This window comes from Lissotriton vulgaris, chromosome 8 (genome assembly GCF_964263255.1).
Source record: "Lissotriton vulgaris chromosome 8, aLisVul1.2, whole genome shotgun sequence".
NCBI lineage: Eukaryota > Metazoa > Chordata > Amphibia > Caudata > Salamandridae > Lissotriton > Lissotriton vulgaris.
Genome location: NC_141696.1, coordinates 361550307 through 361569567, shown reverse-complemented (window position 1 = coordinate 361569567; position 19261 = coordinate 361550307). Strand labels below are relative to the sequence as shown.

At 50.4% G+C, this 19261-nt stretch overlaps 1 protein-coding gene across 3 annotated transcripts in view; it reads right to left on the bottom strand.

Annotated features, from left to right (window-relative positions):
- The window catches only part of MED14 (mediator complex subunit 14), a 1095522-nt gene that overhangs the window by 387711 nt on the left and 688550 nt on the right, over positions 1-19261 (bottom strand). For all 3 annotated transcript variants that reach the window (XM_086934128.1, XM_086934129.1, XM_086934130.1), the window contains exon 20: positions 5000-5152. In XM_086934128.1, the coding sequence (XP_086790254.1) occupies positions 5000-5152 (153 nt within the window). The remainder of the gene's footprint in view (positions 1-4999; positions 5153-19261) is intronic.

The following is a 19261-nucleotide window of genomic DNA, read 5'->3' as shown; positions in this document are numbered from 1 at the left end:
GGGGTGGGTGAAAGGATGGATGATGAGGGGAAGGGTGGATGGATGATGAGGGGTGGGTGAAAGGATGGATGGATGATGAGGGAATGGATGGATGATGAGGGGGTGGGTGAAAAAATGGATGGATGATGAGGGGAAGGATGGATGGATGATGAGGGGAAGGATGGATGGATGGATGATGAGGGGAAGGATGGATGGATGGATGATGAGGGAAAAGGATGGATGGATGATGAGGGAAAAGGATGGATGGATGATGAGGGGAAGGACAGATGGATGGATGGATGGATGATGAGGGAAAAGGACGGATGGATGATGAGGGGAAGGATGGATGGATGATGAGGGAAAAGGATGGATGATGAGGGAAAAGGATGGATGATGAGGGAAAAGGATGGATGGATGATGAGGGAAAAGGATGGATGGATGATGAGGGGAAGGATGGATGGATGATGAGGGGAAGGATGGATGGATGATGAGGGGAAGGATGGATGATGAGGGGGAAGGATGGATGATGAGGGGGATGGATGGATGATGAGGGGATGGATGATGAGGGGAAGGGCAGATGGATGGATGGATAGATGATGGGTGGGTGGGTGAAAGGATGGATGGATGGATGGAGAGTGGGTGAAAGGGTGGATGATGGATAAGTGGGTGGGTGAAAGGATGGATGGATGGATGATGAGTGGGTGGGTGGGTGAAAGGATGGATGGATGATGAGTGGGTGGGTGAAAGGATGGATGAGTGGGTGGGTGGATGGTGGGTGGGTGAAAGGATGGATCAGTGGATTGGATGGTGGGTGGGTGAAAGGATGGATGAGTGGGTGGGTGGATGGTGGGTGGGTGGATGATGGGGGTAGGTGGATGAGTGAAATGATGGATGGATTGATAAGTGCAAGGGTGAATGAATGGACATATGAGTGAAAGGGTGGGTGTAAGGATGGATGAGTGAGTGAAAGGGAGGGTAGATGGACAAAAGGATGAATAGATGTGTGAAGGAGTGAAATGATAGATATTTGAGTGATAGGGGCAATGGAGAGAGAAAGGGAGGATGGATAGAGGACTAAAAGAGTGGATGGGTGGAAGGATTAGTAAGTGAAAGGATGGCTGGATTGGTGAAAGGGTAAATGGCTGAATGGATGAGTGAATGGATGGATGGGATGAAGAGTGGATGGATAAGTGTACAGATGGATAGGGTGAAAGGGTGGGTGGATGGATGGATGGATAATGGAGGATGAGTGAAAGGATGGATGAAGGGATGGATGAGTGAAATGATAGATGGAAGGATACATGATGGATACGTTTGCAAATGGTTGAATATGTTTGGAAATGGCTGGGCTTACTTATATACTATTGTGCGACCTCTGATGTGTCTGTAAAACGTACCTATTGTCCTGAAGTTTTGTCCTGAATTTTGACCTCCTGTCCTGAATTTGTGTCCTGAATTTTGACCCTTTGTCCTGAATTTTTACACTCACCGTCCTGAATTTGCACCAATGCCAGTTGGTCACCCTAGCGCAGAGCCTCCTGGCATAGGGTCCACAACCCCACCACCCCTGTTTGTTGCAGTACCACATGGCGGTGGTGCTGTCCGTGAACACCTGCACTACACTCCCCCAGACAGAGGGGAGGAATGCCTTCAGTGCACGCCGAATCGCCCGCAGCTCCAGAATGTTGATGTGGAGCCGGGACTCCGCCGGAGACCAGAGGCCTCTGATCTCCGCCTCTCCCATGTTCCCCCCCCCCCCCCCCCCAGCCTTGGAGGGACGCGTCCGTCACAACTACATGCTCCGGTTGGGGTAGGGAGAGGGATCTGCCACGGAACCACCTCCGAGATCAAGACATGGTCGGACAAGTTGCCCTGATGCTGGGCCCACTGAAATTTCAGGTCCCACTGCAGAGCCCGCATCCGCCACCTGGCGTGATGCACCAGAAGGATGCAGGAGGCCATCAGCCCCAGAAGACGCAGAGTTAACCTGACCGAGACTCGGGATAACGGCTGAAAGATCGGAATCAGAGCCTGAATATCCCGAACCCGCTGTTCGGGTGGATAAACCCGAAACTGCGCTGAGTCTAGAACCGCTCCGATGAACAGGAGCTTTTGAGGGGACACAGGTGTGACTTTGGCACATTGATGGAGAACCCCAGCAGGTGCAGGAGGTCGGCCGTAGTCTGGAGGTGGCTGACGACTGTCTGGGGCGAGCCCGCCTTCAACAACCAGTCGTCGAGTTACGGGATGACTGAAACCCCTAACCTGCGCAGATGAGCTGCGAACACCACCATCACTTTCGTGAGCACCCGTGCGGCGCTGGTAAGGCCGAAGGGGAGCACGGTAAACTGAAAGTGCTTGTGGCCTACCGTGAACCGCAGGTAACGCCGGTGGGTCGGCAGGACGGGGATATGAAAATAAGCGTCCTGCAAAGCTACCATCCAGTCTCCCGAGTCCAGGGCAGCTAAGACCTGAGCCAGAGTCAGCATCTTACACTTCTCCTTCTGGAGGAAGCCGTTGACGTTATGCAGGTCCAAGATAGGGCGTAGGGCCCCTTTGCCCTTCTTGGGTACCAGAAAGTAGTGGGAGTAACAACCACACCTTACTTCTGGCCCAGGAACGGGCTCAATGGCCCCCTTGGCCAAGAGGGCCGTAACTTCCTCTTGTAAAAGTTTCAAGTGATCCCCCGACACTCTGTGGTACTGCGGTGGCTTGGCTGTAGGGGTCGCCTCGAAAGGGAGGGAGTAGCCTCTTCGGACGATTTGCAGCACCCACCTGTCCAATGTGACAGCGCGCCAGTGGAGGAGGTGATGGCGAACCCTGCCCCCCACTGGCGTCACATGGGTCTGAAAGCTCTGACTAGGAGGGCTTCGAGGCCGATGCTGCAGGGGTAGGTGTTGACTGGCATCACCGTTGTCCCTAACCGTCAACACAGCGGTTTCCACGTCCGCCACCGCGCTGGATGTTAGTCTGTGGCCCGTGGCTGGCAGGACGTGTGGGGGCGCCCCTTCCTTGGCCACGAAAGGAGCGAAAGGCAGCCGTTTGCTGGTGCGAGGCCGGAGGCCCAAGGACTTGGCCGTAGCCCTGGAGTCCTTAAAGCGCTCAAGCGCATGGTCTGCCTTGTCGCCAAAGAGGCGACGGCCATCAAACGGCATGTCCATAAGGGTGTTTTGGACATCAGCCGAAAAGTTGGCGGACCTCAACCAGGCGTGGCGACGAATCGCCACCGTCATTGCCATTGCTCTGCCCAGTGAGTCCATGGTATCCAGCCCACACCAGATGGAATAACATGCCGCATCTCGACCCTCCGCAAGGGCTTGGAATGAGTTTAGTCCGCGCCCCCACCGGACATTGTGGCAGCACGTCCGCGACCATGTCCCACAGAGAGTGGGTGTAACTGCCCAAGAGGCACGCGGTGTTGACTGACCGCAACCCCAAACTCAGGGAAGAGAATACCTTTTTCCCGTATTGCTCATACCTCTTGGATTCCCGATCGGGGGGAGTCGTCGGAAATGCGGTCTGGGAGTTAGAGGCCTGGATGACCAGGCTCACGGGGGTGGGGTGGGGTGGGGTGGGTGGATAGGAAGCAAGGGTCGCCTGGAGCCGGGCTTTGGGCGCCAGGCCACGTTCCTATCTGCAGGCGGACCTGTAGCGGGCTTGGACTAAGTGCCCAGAAGAACGTCTGACAAGGCCTCATTAAACGGCAGCAGAGGCTCAGCCGAGCTTGCCTGCGGTTTAAGGACCTCAGTGAGGTTAGTCCTCACGGCCGCGACTGGGAGCTCAAGGCCCAAGGCCTTGGAAGCCCGCGTCAGCACCACACTATAGGCAGCCCCCTCCTCCTTAGCCAAGGTAGGAGGGGAGACAAAACCAGTGTTGGGCGAAGTGTCCAGAGAAGACTGAGCGGTGTCAGAGGGTCCTTGGACCCCTCCCAAACCTCCTGGTCGCCCATCACCTGGTACTCAGGTTCAAAGGATGGGGCCGGGTCGTAGAAGTAGAAATCTCCAAGCGGCGTCGAATCTCGCCGCTCTGACGCCGGACCAGAATCGATGGTAGGACCGGGGACGGCGTCATCCTGGGACAGCGCCGCGGGCGACACCCTGGGGGCCAGCGAGGTCGACCGGCGACGACCCGGATCCGGCAAGGCCCTGCGGCGTTGGGACCTAAGTTGCCGACGGCGCCGGGGCCGAAACGCCCGGCCCGCGTGGGGACCCAGTCGGGCCGCTTGGCCCAAAAGCGCCGCGGAACCCGACGGAGGAAGGCCTCGATCTCCTCTGGTGTCGCGTTCTGCCCAGGGACCAGCAGGTGTGGAGTAGGTTTGGGCGACATCGGCTCCGCGACCGGTCCCTCGACCTCCTTGCGGACCGGGACCTCGAGCGGCACGGGGCTGACTGCCGGAGCTCGAGTAGCTTGCGGGAACACTCCCGTCTAGCTTTGGACGTCAGGGCCCGGCAGTAGGAGCAGGACTTGTCGTCGTGGTCGGGGCCCAGACAGTGAAGGCACCGGCGATGGGGGTCGGTAACCCACATCAGTCGGTTGCAGTCGACGCAGGGTTTGAACCCGGGCATCCCTACCGGCACCGTCGGAGTCGATGAGACTTTGTACGATGATCAAAAAGGATCGAAAAAGTTAGTCAAAAATTGACTAGGGTACAACTTTTTCTGGATCGGCACTTACTGGTGCGTAAAAAAGAAGAACTGGCGTCAGAGCGCGAGGGCGGCGTCTAAGTACTCCGGCGACGTCATCCCGGCGCCAACGACGCCGACGACTGACACGGAGCCGCAGACGATGCCTACCGACGCGCAAGGGTACTCCTACGCAAAAGTTTCCGGATCCAGTCTGACGCCTGGGGATATTCTAAGGTAAGGAAACTAATACTAACCTGTTTCTTTCAGATTTAATATTTGTTTCAGGAATTTGCTTAAAAGATGTGTATTTGCTTGAAACAATTCACTGTATGCATACTTAAGACTTTTAATAATACATTTAACTTGCAAACGCTGATGGAATTTAAATTTACAACCTGCAACAGCTGTACCACATTTGGTGTTTTATTGAACATCTCCTGAAGCTGGTGAAGTATAATGTTGTGACAGTTACTGCAACCAGAGTTCGGGCCGACAGTTCCCAATGAAATTAAGAATTTATGGTACACTGAATTCCACTGAATGCTTATCTGCAACGAGAAAATAAAAATAGGAATACTTTAACTGAATTTAACTAAATAAGTCAACACTGTAGTGGGTTTTCAAAGAAGGAAAAATTAGTGCAATAACATTCAGTATACAAGTTAATTTAGAAACAGACAGTTTTAGAAACAGACAGTTATGCAAACAGAATGCAATGTCTGACTTTCAACGTTACACATGACAGTATTGACATAAAAAACAGCTTATTAGCAATATGAGGGATAACATTTAAAAATTATAATATTATGCCCCACATACAGTGCTGCACGTTAGGCGTGAGGTAAAGCTAATTTAGCACACTCATCATAACTACATGAAATCAGACAGTAAGATACATGAAGCAGAAAGCATACAATAAACCAGTATCATACATAAAATATCCTACAATGTGGGACATTGCAAATGCCTAATAGCCTGAATCACTTAGCTAAAATCTCATAAGACCTGAGAGGGCATTAGTATTCTATAGCCATGAACCTCTCACAAAAAAGACCCAACAATGAATTTCAGACTTAACATAACTGGCAGTTTCCATGTAGCTGTACTCAATCTGAGTTACTTCTTAATAACTCGATTTTAACTTCAAATTTTTAGAGCTGCATCTTCTAAATCTTGCAAGTGGCAAAGGAGAGGAGACAACTGATTAGCATGTAAATACAATATGGTTCCGAAGACGAAATTTCAAAACGTTACTTACTTGTAACCCTAGATCTCTGGTCACAAGTTTTTTTAAACTTTTTCATAAATATTGAAATATCATTGGCCAGTGGCAGAATATTTTTGTAAAGAAACCATGCCAATAAGAGGCAACATAGTTCAGCCTGTTTAAAGTAAAATGTAATTGCATGTTACCATCCTACATTTGGTGTGTCTGATGAAAATTCCTTTTTTCAGACCTGTTTTAACCGATAAACAAGTGAAAAATGAGACCGATGCATGACTTTTCTCGAAGAGAAATTCTAACTCTGCTTATTTTAGAATTCCACTCATGCTTTGCAGTTCCAGTTAGCCTCTTCATTTTTTATTTGTTAAAAGGTCGAAGCATCTTTCCTGCTAGCTTAACCTTATCACCCAGTTATCAGGGAGGAAGGAGGAATATTTAGGAATCAAAAGACAATACCAACCTCTAGGAACTAGGATTACAATGTATAAGAATATTGGAATGTGGAGTACTCCATTGAAGACAATGGAGTGCTCTGTGCTTCTATTGGCCGGTAAAGGCCTGCAAAGCAACATTCCAATGTTGTTTTCACAAAGGCCTCAAGGAGCCTGAGGGGATTTAAACCCCCTCGTACTCCGAGAGGCCTTTGTTTTATTGTTATAACATTCTGCCCTCTAGTGGCAGATGCACAAGTTACTACTTGTGTAACGATATATCTGTAAGAGACATTAGTTAGTGATAGATTCCTTACCTTAGAATATCCCCAGGCGTCAGACTGGATCCGAAAAATTTTGCGTAGCAGTACCCTTGCGCGTCGGTAGGCGTCGTCTGCGGCTCCGCGTCCGTCCTAGGCGTCGTGATGACGTCGTCGGAGTACTTAGACGCCGCCTCCGCGTGCTGACGTCAGTTCTTAGGCACAGCTTTTCCGCGCCAGAAGCGCAGAGCCATGACAAAAACCGACACTGGTGCCAAGAAACTAGGGCCCTGAAAGGGGATGACCTTAACCCTAGATATCAATTCGCAGAACGGGGAGGATGGGTGGGTCGGTAAGGAATCTATCACTAACTAATGTCTCTTACAGATATATCGTTACACAAGTGGTAACTTGTGCATCTGAAAGAGACACGTTAGTGATAGATTCCTTACCTTAGAATAGATACCCCAGCAATACCATCCCCGCGGTGGTGGGCCTGCGAACCAATATTTACACCAGAAAGTCCTGGAGAACGGAGCGGCCAAAGTAGCCGTCCCTCCGGACTTGACTGTCCAGGCAGTAGAGCCTAGCAAACGTGTGCAACGAGGCCCACTTAGCTGCCTGGCAAATGTACTGCAAGGGCACACCTCGGCCCAAAGCAGTTGTAGTGGCCATGGCTCGAGTGGAATGAGCCCTCAGCCCAACAGGTGGTTCCTTCTTAGCCAAGGAGTAACACGCCTGAATGCACATGATAATCCATCGAGAGATGGTCCTCTTGTGCACCGCTTTCCCTTTCTTAGCGCCCGCGTACCCAACAAAGAGTTGATCGTCCACCCGGAACTGGCGTGTGCGATCCAGATAGAACGAGAGCGCACGTTTTGGGTCCAGACGGTGGAGCCTCTCCTCCTCTCTCGAGGGGTGCGGAGGCGGAAAGAAGGTGGGCAATGTGATGGACTGCCCAATGTGGAAGGCCGTGACCACCTTTGGCAAGAAGGAGGGCCTAGTCCTCAAAACAACCTTGTCCGGATGGACTGAAAGGAAAGGAGGCTTACAAGAGAGGGCCTGGAGCTCACTCACTCTCCTGGCAGAGGTGATGGCTACCAGGAAGGCAGTCTTCAAAGAAAGAAGGCGAAGTGGACAGTTATGAAGTGGCCCAAAGGGAGCGCACATCAGAAATGTCAGAACCAGGTTCAAATCCCACTGAGGCATCACGAAAGGAACAGGAGGAAAGGTATGAGTGATGCCTTTCAGAAATCTGTTTACAATAGGGGACTTGAACAAAGAAGGGTGGTCAGGCAGCCTTAGAAAGGCTGAAAGAGCCGAAAGATAGCCCTTGATAATGCCCAGAGCAGAGCCCTGCTGGGCAAGAGAAAGAAGGAAGAGAAGAACCTCAGAGAGAGGGGCATTGAGGGGATCCACAGCCTTTGCTGTGCACCATGCCACAAACCTGTTCCACCTGCAGGCGTATACCGTTTTTGTGGAGGACCGTCCCCTGCTGCTGCGACAGAAGGTCCTCCTGAAGAGGCAGACGAATCGGGGGATCGACTGACATGCTGAGTAGCTCGGGATACCAGTACCTTCGAGCCCAGTCCGGAGCCACAAGGATGACTTGTGCCCGGTCGTGCTTGATCTTCTTCAGCACTCTGGGCAGAAGAGGTATAGGCGGAAAGGCGTACAACAGACCGCAGCTCCATTCGCGACGAAAAGCGTCTCCGAGCGAGTGCCGCCTTGGAAATTCCAACGCGCAGAACTGTTGACATTGCACGTTCTCTTCGGTGGCGAATAGATCTAACCAAGGCTCTCCCCATCGCAGAAAGAGGCCTTGCGCCACGTCAGAGTTCAGACGCCATTCGTGATCCATCGAGCACCGACGACTGAGTTCGTCCGCCCTGGCGTTCAGAGAACCGGCCAGGTGTTGAACCACCAGAGTCACGCCCTGATGTTCCAGCCATTGCCAGAGACGCAGAGCCTCCTGGCAAAGGGTCCACGACCCCACTCTGCCTTGTTTGTTGCAGTACCACATGGCGGTGGTGTTGTCGGTGAACACCTGCACTGCACTCCCTCGGACAGACGGGAGGAATGCTTTCAGTGCCAGACGAATCGCCCGCAGCTCCAACAGGTTGATATGGAGCCGGGACTCCGCCGGAGACCAGAGTCCTCTGATCTCCGCCTCTCCCAAGTGGCCCCCCCAGCCCTGGAGGGACGCGTCCGTCACAACTACGTGCTCCGGTAGGGGAAGGGAGAGGGATCTGCCGTCGACCCAATCGCGGTCCGTGAGCCACCACTGCAGCTGTCTCGCAGTGCCCTCCGAGATCAGGACATGGTCGGACAGGTTGCCACGGTGCTGGGCCCGCTGAAACTTCAGGTCCCACTGCAGAGCCCGCATCCGCCACCGTGCGTGATGCACCAGAAGGATGCAGGAGGCCATCAGCCCCAGAATCCGCAGCGTCAACCTGACTGAAACCCGGGATAACGGCCGGAAGACCGGAATCAGAGCCTGTATATCCCGGACCCGCTGTTCGGGCGGGTAAACCCGAAACTGCGCCGAGTCGAGAACCGCTCCGATGAAAAGGAGCTTCTGAGAGGGGCACAGGTGTGACTTCGGCACATTGATGGAAAATCCCAGCTGGTGCAGGAGATCCGCGGTAGTCTGGAGGTGGCTGACGACTGTCTGGGGCGAGCCCGCCTTCAACAACCAGTCGTCAAGGTAAGGGAAGACTGAGACCCTTAACCTGCGCAGATGAGCTGCGACCACCGCCATCACCTTCGTGAACACCCGTGGGGCGCTGGTAAGGCCGAAGGGGAGCACGGTAAACTGAAAGTGCTCGAGGCCTACCGTGAACCGCAGGTAACGCCGGTGGGCCGGCAGGACGGGGATGTGGAAGTATGCGTCCTGCAAGTTCAACGCCACCATCCAGTCTCCTGGGTCTAGGGCAGTCAAGACCTGAGCCAGTGTCAGCATTTTGAACTTCTCCTTCCGGAGGAAGCCGTTGACGTTCCTCAGATCCAAGATAGGGCGTAGGCCCCCTTTGCCCTTCTTGGGTACCAGGAAGTAGTGGGAGTAGCAACCACGACCTACTTCAGGCCCAGGAACGCGCTCGATGGCCCCCTTGGCCAAGAGGGCCGTAACTTCCTCCTGCAGGAGCCGCAAATGATCCCCCGATACGCGGTGGTGTTGCGGTGGCATGGCTTGAGGGGTCGTCTCGAAGGGGAGGGAGTAGCCCCTTCGGACGATCTGCAGCACCCACCTGTCCGAAGTGACTGTGCTCCAGTGAGAGTGGTGATGGCGAACCCTGCCTCCCACTGGCGTCACATGGGCCGAAAAGCACGGACTAGGAGGGTTTAGAGGCGGATGCTGCGGGGGCAGGTGTGGACGGGCTCCGCTTGTTCCCCCGACCGCCTCCACGGCGGTTACCACGGCCACCGCCGTGCTGGACGACAGTGTGCGGCGAGTGGCTGGCGGCACGTGTGGGGACGCCCCTTCCTTGGCCGCGAAAGGCACCCATTTGCTGGCGCGGGCCGAGAGGCCCAAGGACTTGGCCATAGCCCTGGAGTCCTTAAAGCGCTCAAGCGCGTGGTCTGCCTTGTCGCCAAAGAGGCGACGGCCATCGAACGGCATGTCCATGAGTGTATTCTGGACGTCTGCCGAGAAGTTGGCGGATCTCAGCCAGGCGTGGCGTCGTATCGCCACCGTCGTAGCCATCGCTCTACCCAGCGAGTCAGTAGTATCCAGTCCGCACCTGATGGAATACTTCGCTGCGTCCCGGCCCTCCACTAGGGCTAGGCCGAGTTTGGCCCGTACCTCCAACGGGCACTCTGGCAGCACTTCCGCCACCGTTTCCCATATAGAATGGGTGTAACGGCTCAAGAGGCATGCGGTGTTGGAGGACCGCAGTCCCAGGCTAAGGGACGAGAACACTTTCTTGCCATAGGCCTCGTACCTCTTGGATTCCCGATCGGGGGGAGCCGTCGGGAATGCGGTCTGGGAGTTAGAGGCCTGGATAACCAGACTCTCGGGGGTGGGGTGGGTGGACAGGAAACTGGGGTCGCCCGGAGGCGGGCGGTGGCGTCTGGCCACGTTCCTATCTACAGGCGAACCTGTAGCGGGCCTGGACCAAGTGCCCAAAAGAACGTCCGTCAAGGCCTCATTAAACGGCAGCAGAGGCTCCGCGGAGCATGACTGCGGCTTAAGGACCTCAGTGAGGAGGTTAGTCCTCACGGCCGCGACGGGGAGCTCAAGGCCCAAGGCCTTGGCAGCCCTCATCAGCACCACACCATAAGTCGCACCCTCCTCCGAAGCCACGGTCGGAGGAGAGACGAATCCAGTCTTTGGAGAGGACTCCAGGCCACTGGCCTCCCCAAGATCACCTGTCCAGTCCATGTTAGACTGACATTCCCTTGTCAGAGGGTCCTCAGACCCCTCCCAATACTCCTCTTCCCCCATCTCCTGAGACTCAGGGTCATAAGTGAATGAGAACTGTTCATAGAAATGAAAATCTCCGAACGGCGTCGAGATCGGCGCCGATAGGCGTCGTCGGAACCGATTGAGAGGAGGCATCGGGGACGGCGCCGGCCGACGCCGGTGGGGACACCATACGGACTGACGCCGGGGGGGGGGTCGTAAGGTCCACCGGTGACGATCCATCGCCCGAGGAGGGCCCAGCTGAGCCCTGCGGCGCCGAGCCCGAAGGCGGCGACGACGCCGGGACCGCTGCACCCTGTGGCGCCGGGCCCGAGGGCGCCGGCGGTGTCGGGATCATGGAGCCCTGCGGCGCCGAGCCCGAAGGCGCCGGCGGCGTCGAGGCTGAAGCACCCGACGGCGTCGTAGCCCCCGACCCACTAGGGCCGCCAGACGGGTTCGCTGGGCCCGAAGGCGCCGTGGAACCCGTCGGAGAAGAAAGGGACCTCATGGCCATGAGGAAGCGCTCAATCTCCTCCGGCGTCGCGTTCAGCCCAGGGACCGGGGGGTATGGAGCCGAACGCGGCGCCCGTGACTCCCGAGGAGCCGCGTGGGCGGTGTCACCCGAACCCCCGGCCGCGTCGCGCGAGCGTCGGGGGGAGTCAGAAGAGCGATGATGTCTCTTCGACTTCTTGTGTTTCTTACCTGACGACTTGGACCCAGAGGAGTGGCGCCGACTCCCGGAGCTGTGACGGCTCCGTCCCCGCGACCTGTCCCTCGACCTCCCGTGGGACCGGGACCTCACACGGCGCGGGGCCGACTGGCGGATCTCGAGTCGCCTGCGGGACCGCTCCCGCCTGGCCTTCCTCGACAGGGCCCGACAGTCGGAGCAGGCCTCGTCGTCATGGTCGACGCCCAAACACATCAGGCACAAGCGGTGGGGATCCGTGACCGACATAGTACGGTCGCACTCGTCGCAATGCTTGAAGCCGGGCATCCCTAACGGCACCGTCGGAGTCGTTAGACTTCGAAAAGGGATCAAAAAGATCACAAAAAAGGTTAGTCAAAAAGTGACTAGGGAACTGCTCTTCCAAGATCTGCGCTGGCTGGCGCGGAAAAAAGAAGAACTGACGTCAGCACGCGGAGGCGGCGTCTAAGTACTCCGACGACGTCATCACGGCGCCCACGACGCCTACGACGGACGCGGAGCCGCAGACGACGCCTACCGACGCGCAAGGGTACTGCTACGCAAAACTTTCCGGATCCAGTCTGACGCCTGGGGATATTCTAAGGTAAGGAATCTATCACTAACGTGTCTCTTTCAGATTGTTCTTATAGCCCTTCGTAGCTGGGCAATACCGGCTATTAAAGTCCCGCTCCCTTCTTAAAGTCCTTCGCCTTCGACTGGGGCCTTTTGTGCTGGAGCGGGCCTTTAATAGCCCGCACCGGCGGGCTATAAGGCTATATTAGTATTCTAGTACATAGCATGGGTTTTGCTCTGATATTCATATAAAGCAGGATTAATTAGCAAGACTATCCCAAGAAAGATAACAAGAAATTAAGAGAATTAAAGCCAATTGCAAGTTTGTTTAAGAAAAGAGTTTACTTAAAGAAAGCTTTGCCTACTATATGAATGGTTCCAATATCAGAATAACTACAGTAATGACTGGCAAAGATGTACAACGAAAAGAATTATTTTAAACATGCACTGTTTGAACCGGAGGATGCACTATTCACCAATCCTCTAAGGTATACCACTTTTTAACTAAATTTATCTTGTATGCCTGTCAGTATATATATATGATCATTATTCATAAAAACATGTGACAACCAAATACAGTGTAATGCTTTTGAAAACAAACTGTTCATGAAACGCATCAGTAAAAAACAGCACAATATTGCAAAAAGACTCAAAAGCTGCAAAATGAAGAAGCTGCAGCCATGTTAAGAGTTCCAAACACTAGCTTTATTTTATTTTTTTTGTGAAGTATTCGTTTCTCAAAGCTTCAAAGCAACGTTTCAAAGTTCACAACTCCCAATGCATTTTGGTGCGGAGCACCTTCATCAGGGGAATGCTGTAAACATATATGTACAAGTGTTGCATTTGTTTCTGCTATGCAAATGATAAACAAACAAAAAAACATCATTCCAACTGATTTCAGTACAAAATTACCAGGCGTGATCAGGCCCAAAACCACAATTGTATATTTAACAATGTGCCAGTCCGAACGCATGAGACTATGCCAGTGTAGCCAGCATGGTGTTCAAATCACGCAAAAAATTAAGTAATGTGAACCAGTCCAACACCAGCAATATAATACAATTTTCCCATCTCATAAGACTGCAAATCAGCAAATTGGCTGCCGTTGTACATCTTTAAGCATGTGTATGTGTAACCTGCACTCCTCTTTCTGATGTTAACATTTTTCATCCGTCAACGTAAATTTCAATGTTATTACAAAAAGTCTACAGAGGTGCAGCCCTCAGAAAACCTGGTTAGCCTCTACCAGGAAACACTATGAAACCAATTATTTCAAACATGCACTGTCTAAACCCGAGGACGCCCTATTGACCAATCCTATAAGGTATGTTATGTTATGTTAATAACTTTTATTTGGCGCACAGCTGCCCCAGCGAAGGGGCGTCCTGGCGCCTGATCAAGTGCCACAACATAACAGGAGGAGCTGAGAAAGAAGAATCAGTTAGCAGAGGCAAACAGGTGAGTTTTGATGGCGCGTCTGAAAAGGGTTAGGCTATTTAGGGCACGGATGTGGACAGGAAGGGAATTCCATAAATCAGCCGCCATAGTGCGGAAAGAGCGTCCTCCCATCCTACTCAGTCTGAATCTTGGCTTAATCGCCCGATGGTAAGATTCAGACCTGAGGGACCGCGCAGGGACATACGGAGAGATAAGGCCCGCAAGGGCGGGAGGGGAGGAAAGCTTCAGGATCTTAAATGTCAGACAGAGAGCCTTAAATTTGATTCTCTGTCTGACCGGAAGCCAATGAAGGGAGGTCAGAACGGAGGAGACGGAGCATCGTCTCGGAAGGCCCACAATGGCCCGCGCAGCGGCGTTCTGCACCCTCTGAAGCCGGGTAGCCTCAGTCTGATTGACTCCAAGCAGCAGGGCGCTCCCGTAGTCCAATCGGGAGAGGATGGAGGCCTGAACCACCAGTTGCCGCGTGGGGGGGTCGAAGAATTTGAGGACAGGTCTCAGTCCTCGCAGAATACCAAAACAGGTAGCTGCTGTCTTCTTTGTATGGCTGGTAAAAGAGAGGTTGGAATCCAGCCAGACCCCCAGATTTTTAACTTCGGCCACTGGAATAGGAGACATCCCCAATTCGGGAGGCCACCACTGATCTCCCCAAAGTTCCGCCTGTTTCCCTAAGATCAGGACCTCGGTTTTCTTCGCATTAAGCTGTAGGCAGTTGTCACGCATCCAATTAGCCACAGCTATAAGTCTTGCACGGAATCTGGGCGCATTCACCTCAGGGTCCCCACTGAGTGTCACCGCCAGCTGCGTGTCGTCGGCGTACGATGTCATGGTAAGGCCACATTGCCTGACGACAGCGGCCAGCGGTTTCACATACAGATTGAACAGTGTGGGGCTTAACGCAGAGCCCCGAGGGACTCCCAGACCCAAAGGATGGAAAGAGGACTGGCCAGGTGGAATAGCTACTTTGAAAAACCGGTCCGAGAGGAAAGAGCGGAACCACTGAAGAGCCTTCCCAGCGATACCTACCTCCTCCAAGCGCCGCATCAAGATGTCATGAGACACCGTATACCACTTTTTAACTACATTTATCAATTGTATGCCTGTCAGTACATATATGTGATCATTATTCATAAAAACATGTGACAACCAAATACAGTGTAATGCTTTTGAAAACAGAAACTGTTCATGAAACGCATCAGTAAAAAACAGCACAATATTGCAAAAAGACTCAAAAGCTGCAAAATGTAGAAGCTGCATCCATGTTAACAGTTCCAAACACTGTAGCTTGATTTAGTTTCTTTGTGAAGTATTCCTTTCTCAAAGCTTCAAGGCATTTCGGTGCGGAGCACCTTCATCAGGGGAATGCTGTAGAAATATATGTACAAGTGTTGCATATGTTTCTGCTATTCAAATTATAAACAAAATAACATCAATCCAACTGTTTTCAGTACAAAATTACCGGGCGTGATCGGGCCCAAAACCACAATTGTATATTTAACAATGTGCCAGTCCGAATGCATGCGACTATGCCAGTGTAGCCAGCATGGTTTTCAAATCACGCAAAAAACGATGTAATGTGAACCAGTACAACACCAGCAATATATTGAACATTGAAATTTACGTTGACGGTTGAAAATTGTTAACATTAGAAAGAGGAGTGCAGGTTACACACACACATGCTTCAAGATGTACAACGGCAACCAAGTTGCTCATTTTCAGATATATGAGATGGTAACATTGTTCATAGAGCAGCTGGAGCTACTTTTCATTTAATCAATAAAATATGAGAGAGGGTCCCACATAGAACAGGGACAGAGCACCATTATTAGGTTCAATCTCTCCTTGGGAGAGCTTGGGATAGCTTACTCTCACCCCTTACCCAACACCTGGGCAATTTGTTACCACTACAAATGCAGTACCACGGCAGTATTAAAAGACACAAAGATTTAATAGCGTATTGACAATTCTAGTATTCTAGTTTTTAAACCTTACAATGTGTACATGCATAATTTCATAATTTTCATAATGAACGCGCCAGAATTAAAAACAATTTTAAAAATAGTGGAACCCTGCAATTAAGATCTTCACAGTACGGCGCAAAACAATTTAATACAATAAATACAAAACAAAATTAAACAGGGAGAGAAAAAACAGACAATTGTTCAGTTCATCTTTATTTCGATCGCTTAAGACCACAAAAGACAGGTAACAATAATACAGGCAGCGTATCCATTAAAAAAGAAGAAAGGTATGCCCTAGTCCCGTGACTTTTTGCAAGATAAGATTTACCATTGTTAATCAAGGGTTAAGAAACCATATAGACTTTAGAGGGTTTGCAAAAAACATTAAAAACTTCATGATGTTAAAACCACAGATATTATTTTTAAAATACTTTGAAAAAATGTCACATTCCTTAAATATATTGTAAAAGTGTAAGATTGATAAAGCAAGAGAATATACATTCTCAAATAACCATAAAGTGATCGATATTGGAACTGTCAATAAAACATCAATATATATGGGATACTAATATGAATATAAACATTTAGGATTCTACACCTATAGCTACGGTTATACCAAACCAAAATTAGGATAAGGTGTTACACATTGGTCTACCAGCATAAAAGTATCTTACCCGTTTTCACATCTGCTACTCAGTTTACTGGTCACTGAATTCGGTGGGCTTGGGGCTCTTAATCATTTTCTCACAAATTAACCGCATCCAGCGTAGGAATTTAGCAAAGGCTATAACACACGGTGCATTTGTATTGGTCAACAATATTCTCACTGTAATAAAACTACACCTAGTGCCCATACTTCTTCATAAGGGTTTCGACCATTTACTGTGCGGCGCCTTACAGGTCGGGCAGACAAACAAAATGTGCGAGTAATTCTCCTCATGCTCCACGCACAACTTGCCCGTACTCATTTAAATTTTGCCATTTACATGTGAACAAATTCACTGGTAGAGAGCCCACCTGGAATTGAAAATGAAGACGTCTGTCCCTTGGTTTGGTTATAACATCCCAGAAATGTTGGTACTCAGGACTGGTCTTAAACTCTAAATATTTGTCCATCAATGACAGTCTCTGAGGCTTGGATACTATTCTTTGCAACCATAGACCAGTAGAGCTATTTCATTTCATATTTTTAAGGAAATTGTTGGCCCTCAGGGTGATCCCATAGAAGCCGCACTCCCATACTGACCAGTGTCTTATTAATATTTTACAGCCACTTAATTTTACATGAGGTGTCAGCTTCCCAAACATCTTTTAGAGTGGTGGCATAGTGTGATAGCTCAGGGGTGGCCCATAGAATATACCAAAATGCTATTGGGAGAAACTTTTGCAATCTCATCCAATCTATTACAACCTAAGTCATAAAATATTGGCTGGAGTGGAGTGCTCGGAGTTAGACCGGTGACATTTCTCACAAATTTATTTAGGGCTAAAACTAGTGGCATTAAATTGTCAAAACCCCATAGTTCAGCACGGTATAATACGGAAGCTATAACTTTGGTGTTATAGATCTTAAGAACTGGATGTATGGGCTTGGTTAGAGAAGACTTGTATTCTTTCAACAATGCACCAGCTCGGTGTTGTTTTAGAGCCATGGATTCTATCTGGGACTTTCAGTTGAGTTTGCTTCCAAGTGTGGTCCCTAAGTAATCAAAAACATCAGTTTGATCAAGGTTTTCATTATTAAGAGACACCCTTCCCTGAATAGCCCGATGTTTGTGAAGCACCATAAATTTGGTTTTATCTGCATTTATCACCAGGCCACAAGCTCCACAAAAACCTTCAAACCTCGTTAGAGCCCACTGCAGGCCACTCTGTGTTTTTGAGATGACAAGAGTGTCATCTGCAAACATGAGTATAGGTGTTTTTGTGCCAGCAAGTGATGGTGCATCTGTCGGGAATATAGAAAAATAATTGACAACTCGATAGTGAAAATAGTGTCGGGGCCAAGACACACCCTTGGCGGACCCCTATGGATACTGGAAACCAATTAGTGATATTACACTGCGTACTCCATCGAACTTGTGCAAAATTTCCCATGTGGCGACTCACCACAACGGATAATAGTTTCAAAGGCATCCCTAAGTCCTTGAGGACCCACCAGAGTTTGTTGCGTGACACCAGGTCAAAAGCGGATTTAAGGTCCAAAAAAGCGGCATAGATGGCCAGTTCTACCACACACCAGTAAATTTGTAAAAAAACAAAAGACCTGGTCTACTGTACTCACGTGGGTGTGGAATCCTGCCTGCATTGAGGTCAATATGTCTTTATCAGTGATCCAGTCCTGCATTCGGTTTAGTACCATTCTTGCTATTATTTTTGCATAGCATCTATAAGGCTAATTGGTCTATATTTGCCAGGGCATGAATTGGCAGAATCTCAGCACCCATCCAGGAGTCGGGACGGATGTCCCTCTGGCTATTGCATTCGCTAGCAGGAGTATACATTCTTGCCAGATAGCTCTATCGTTTAGGAACAGATCTGCCAGGACACCGTCGGGCCCAGGGGCTCTTCCACTGGTAACTGAACCTAATGCTATTACGACCTCCCCCATATCAAAGTGCAATACTGCATCACATATCGGGAATTGATATGGTTCTTCGATTACACCCTCGGTCTATAAGGCGAATTGTTTAGCAAAATTGGAATCCCACATTTCAGGAGCTACATGATAGTGTGGCAAAGGTACTTGCCCCCTTCTCCTCCATTTTACCAGCTGCCAAAAACTATTGCAAGTTTCTACCTTGGCGGGCCTGACAGACGTCTAACCATTTTGATTCATCCCAGTCTTTTTTAGCTTTATGCATTACGGATTTATACTTCTGACAGATTAACTTGACAGTGGCCGGATCTTTCTGTTTTATCGCAGCCGCCAATGACTTGTAGGCTACCCTACAATCCTTGTTATACCACTTCATATCTTTGCCCTTCTGTTTACTCAAGCGACTAACTAGTTTAAAAAACAAATAGGTATTGATTTTACCAAATAGTTCATGAGACTTTGTAACATTTTTATTTAGCTGAGACTGCCTGGTAATAGCATGTAGCTCTGCCAGCGTGTTGGTGACATCCACCCTCATGCCTAAGAGTGTTTGCTCGCTTTCCCATAGCTTGTCCCATTTCACCCTCCTCATGTCATTACAGAGCAGGACGTCACTAATGTAACACAGCATTGTCGGGGTTGGGCGCAAACTAGGTACCTGGCATTCGTTTTTAGTAAAAGGGAATTGTGATCTCTTTCAGGTCTTTCCTGAACCTCTATGTCACTAAGAGAAGACCAGTGTTCCAAATTAATAAGTATATAATCAATTCAGCTCAAACTCACACCATTATTATAGGTATGAGAGCCCTGTTTATCAAAAGGTGTTGGCCGATTGACTGCCCTAAGTCCCCTCTCCATACAAAAAGCCTTAAGTTGCAATGCTGCCTCAGACCATCTCTTGATAGAGGGCAGCTCAAGTATGGGAATACTCCATTGTACATCTCCGGTAAGCTTATAGTCCGCATGGTCAAGGGGCTCAAAGGGGGAATTAAAATCTCCTTACTAGATCATGGTCACCAGTCATCCTTACCAAAAAATCCTCAAGGATGTCGACTGTGTTAGACAG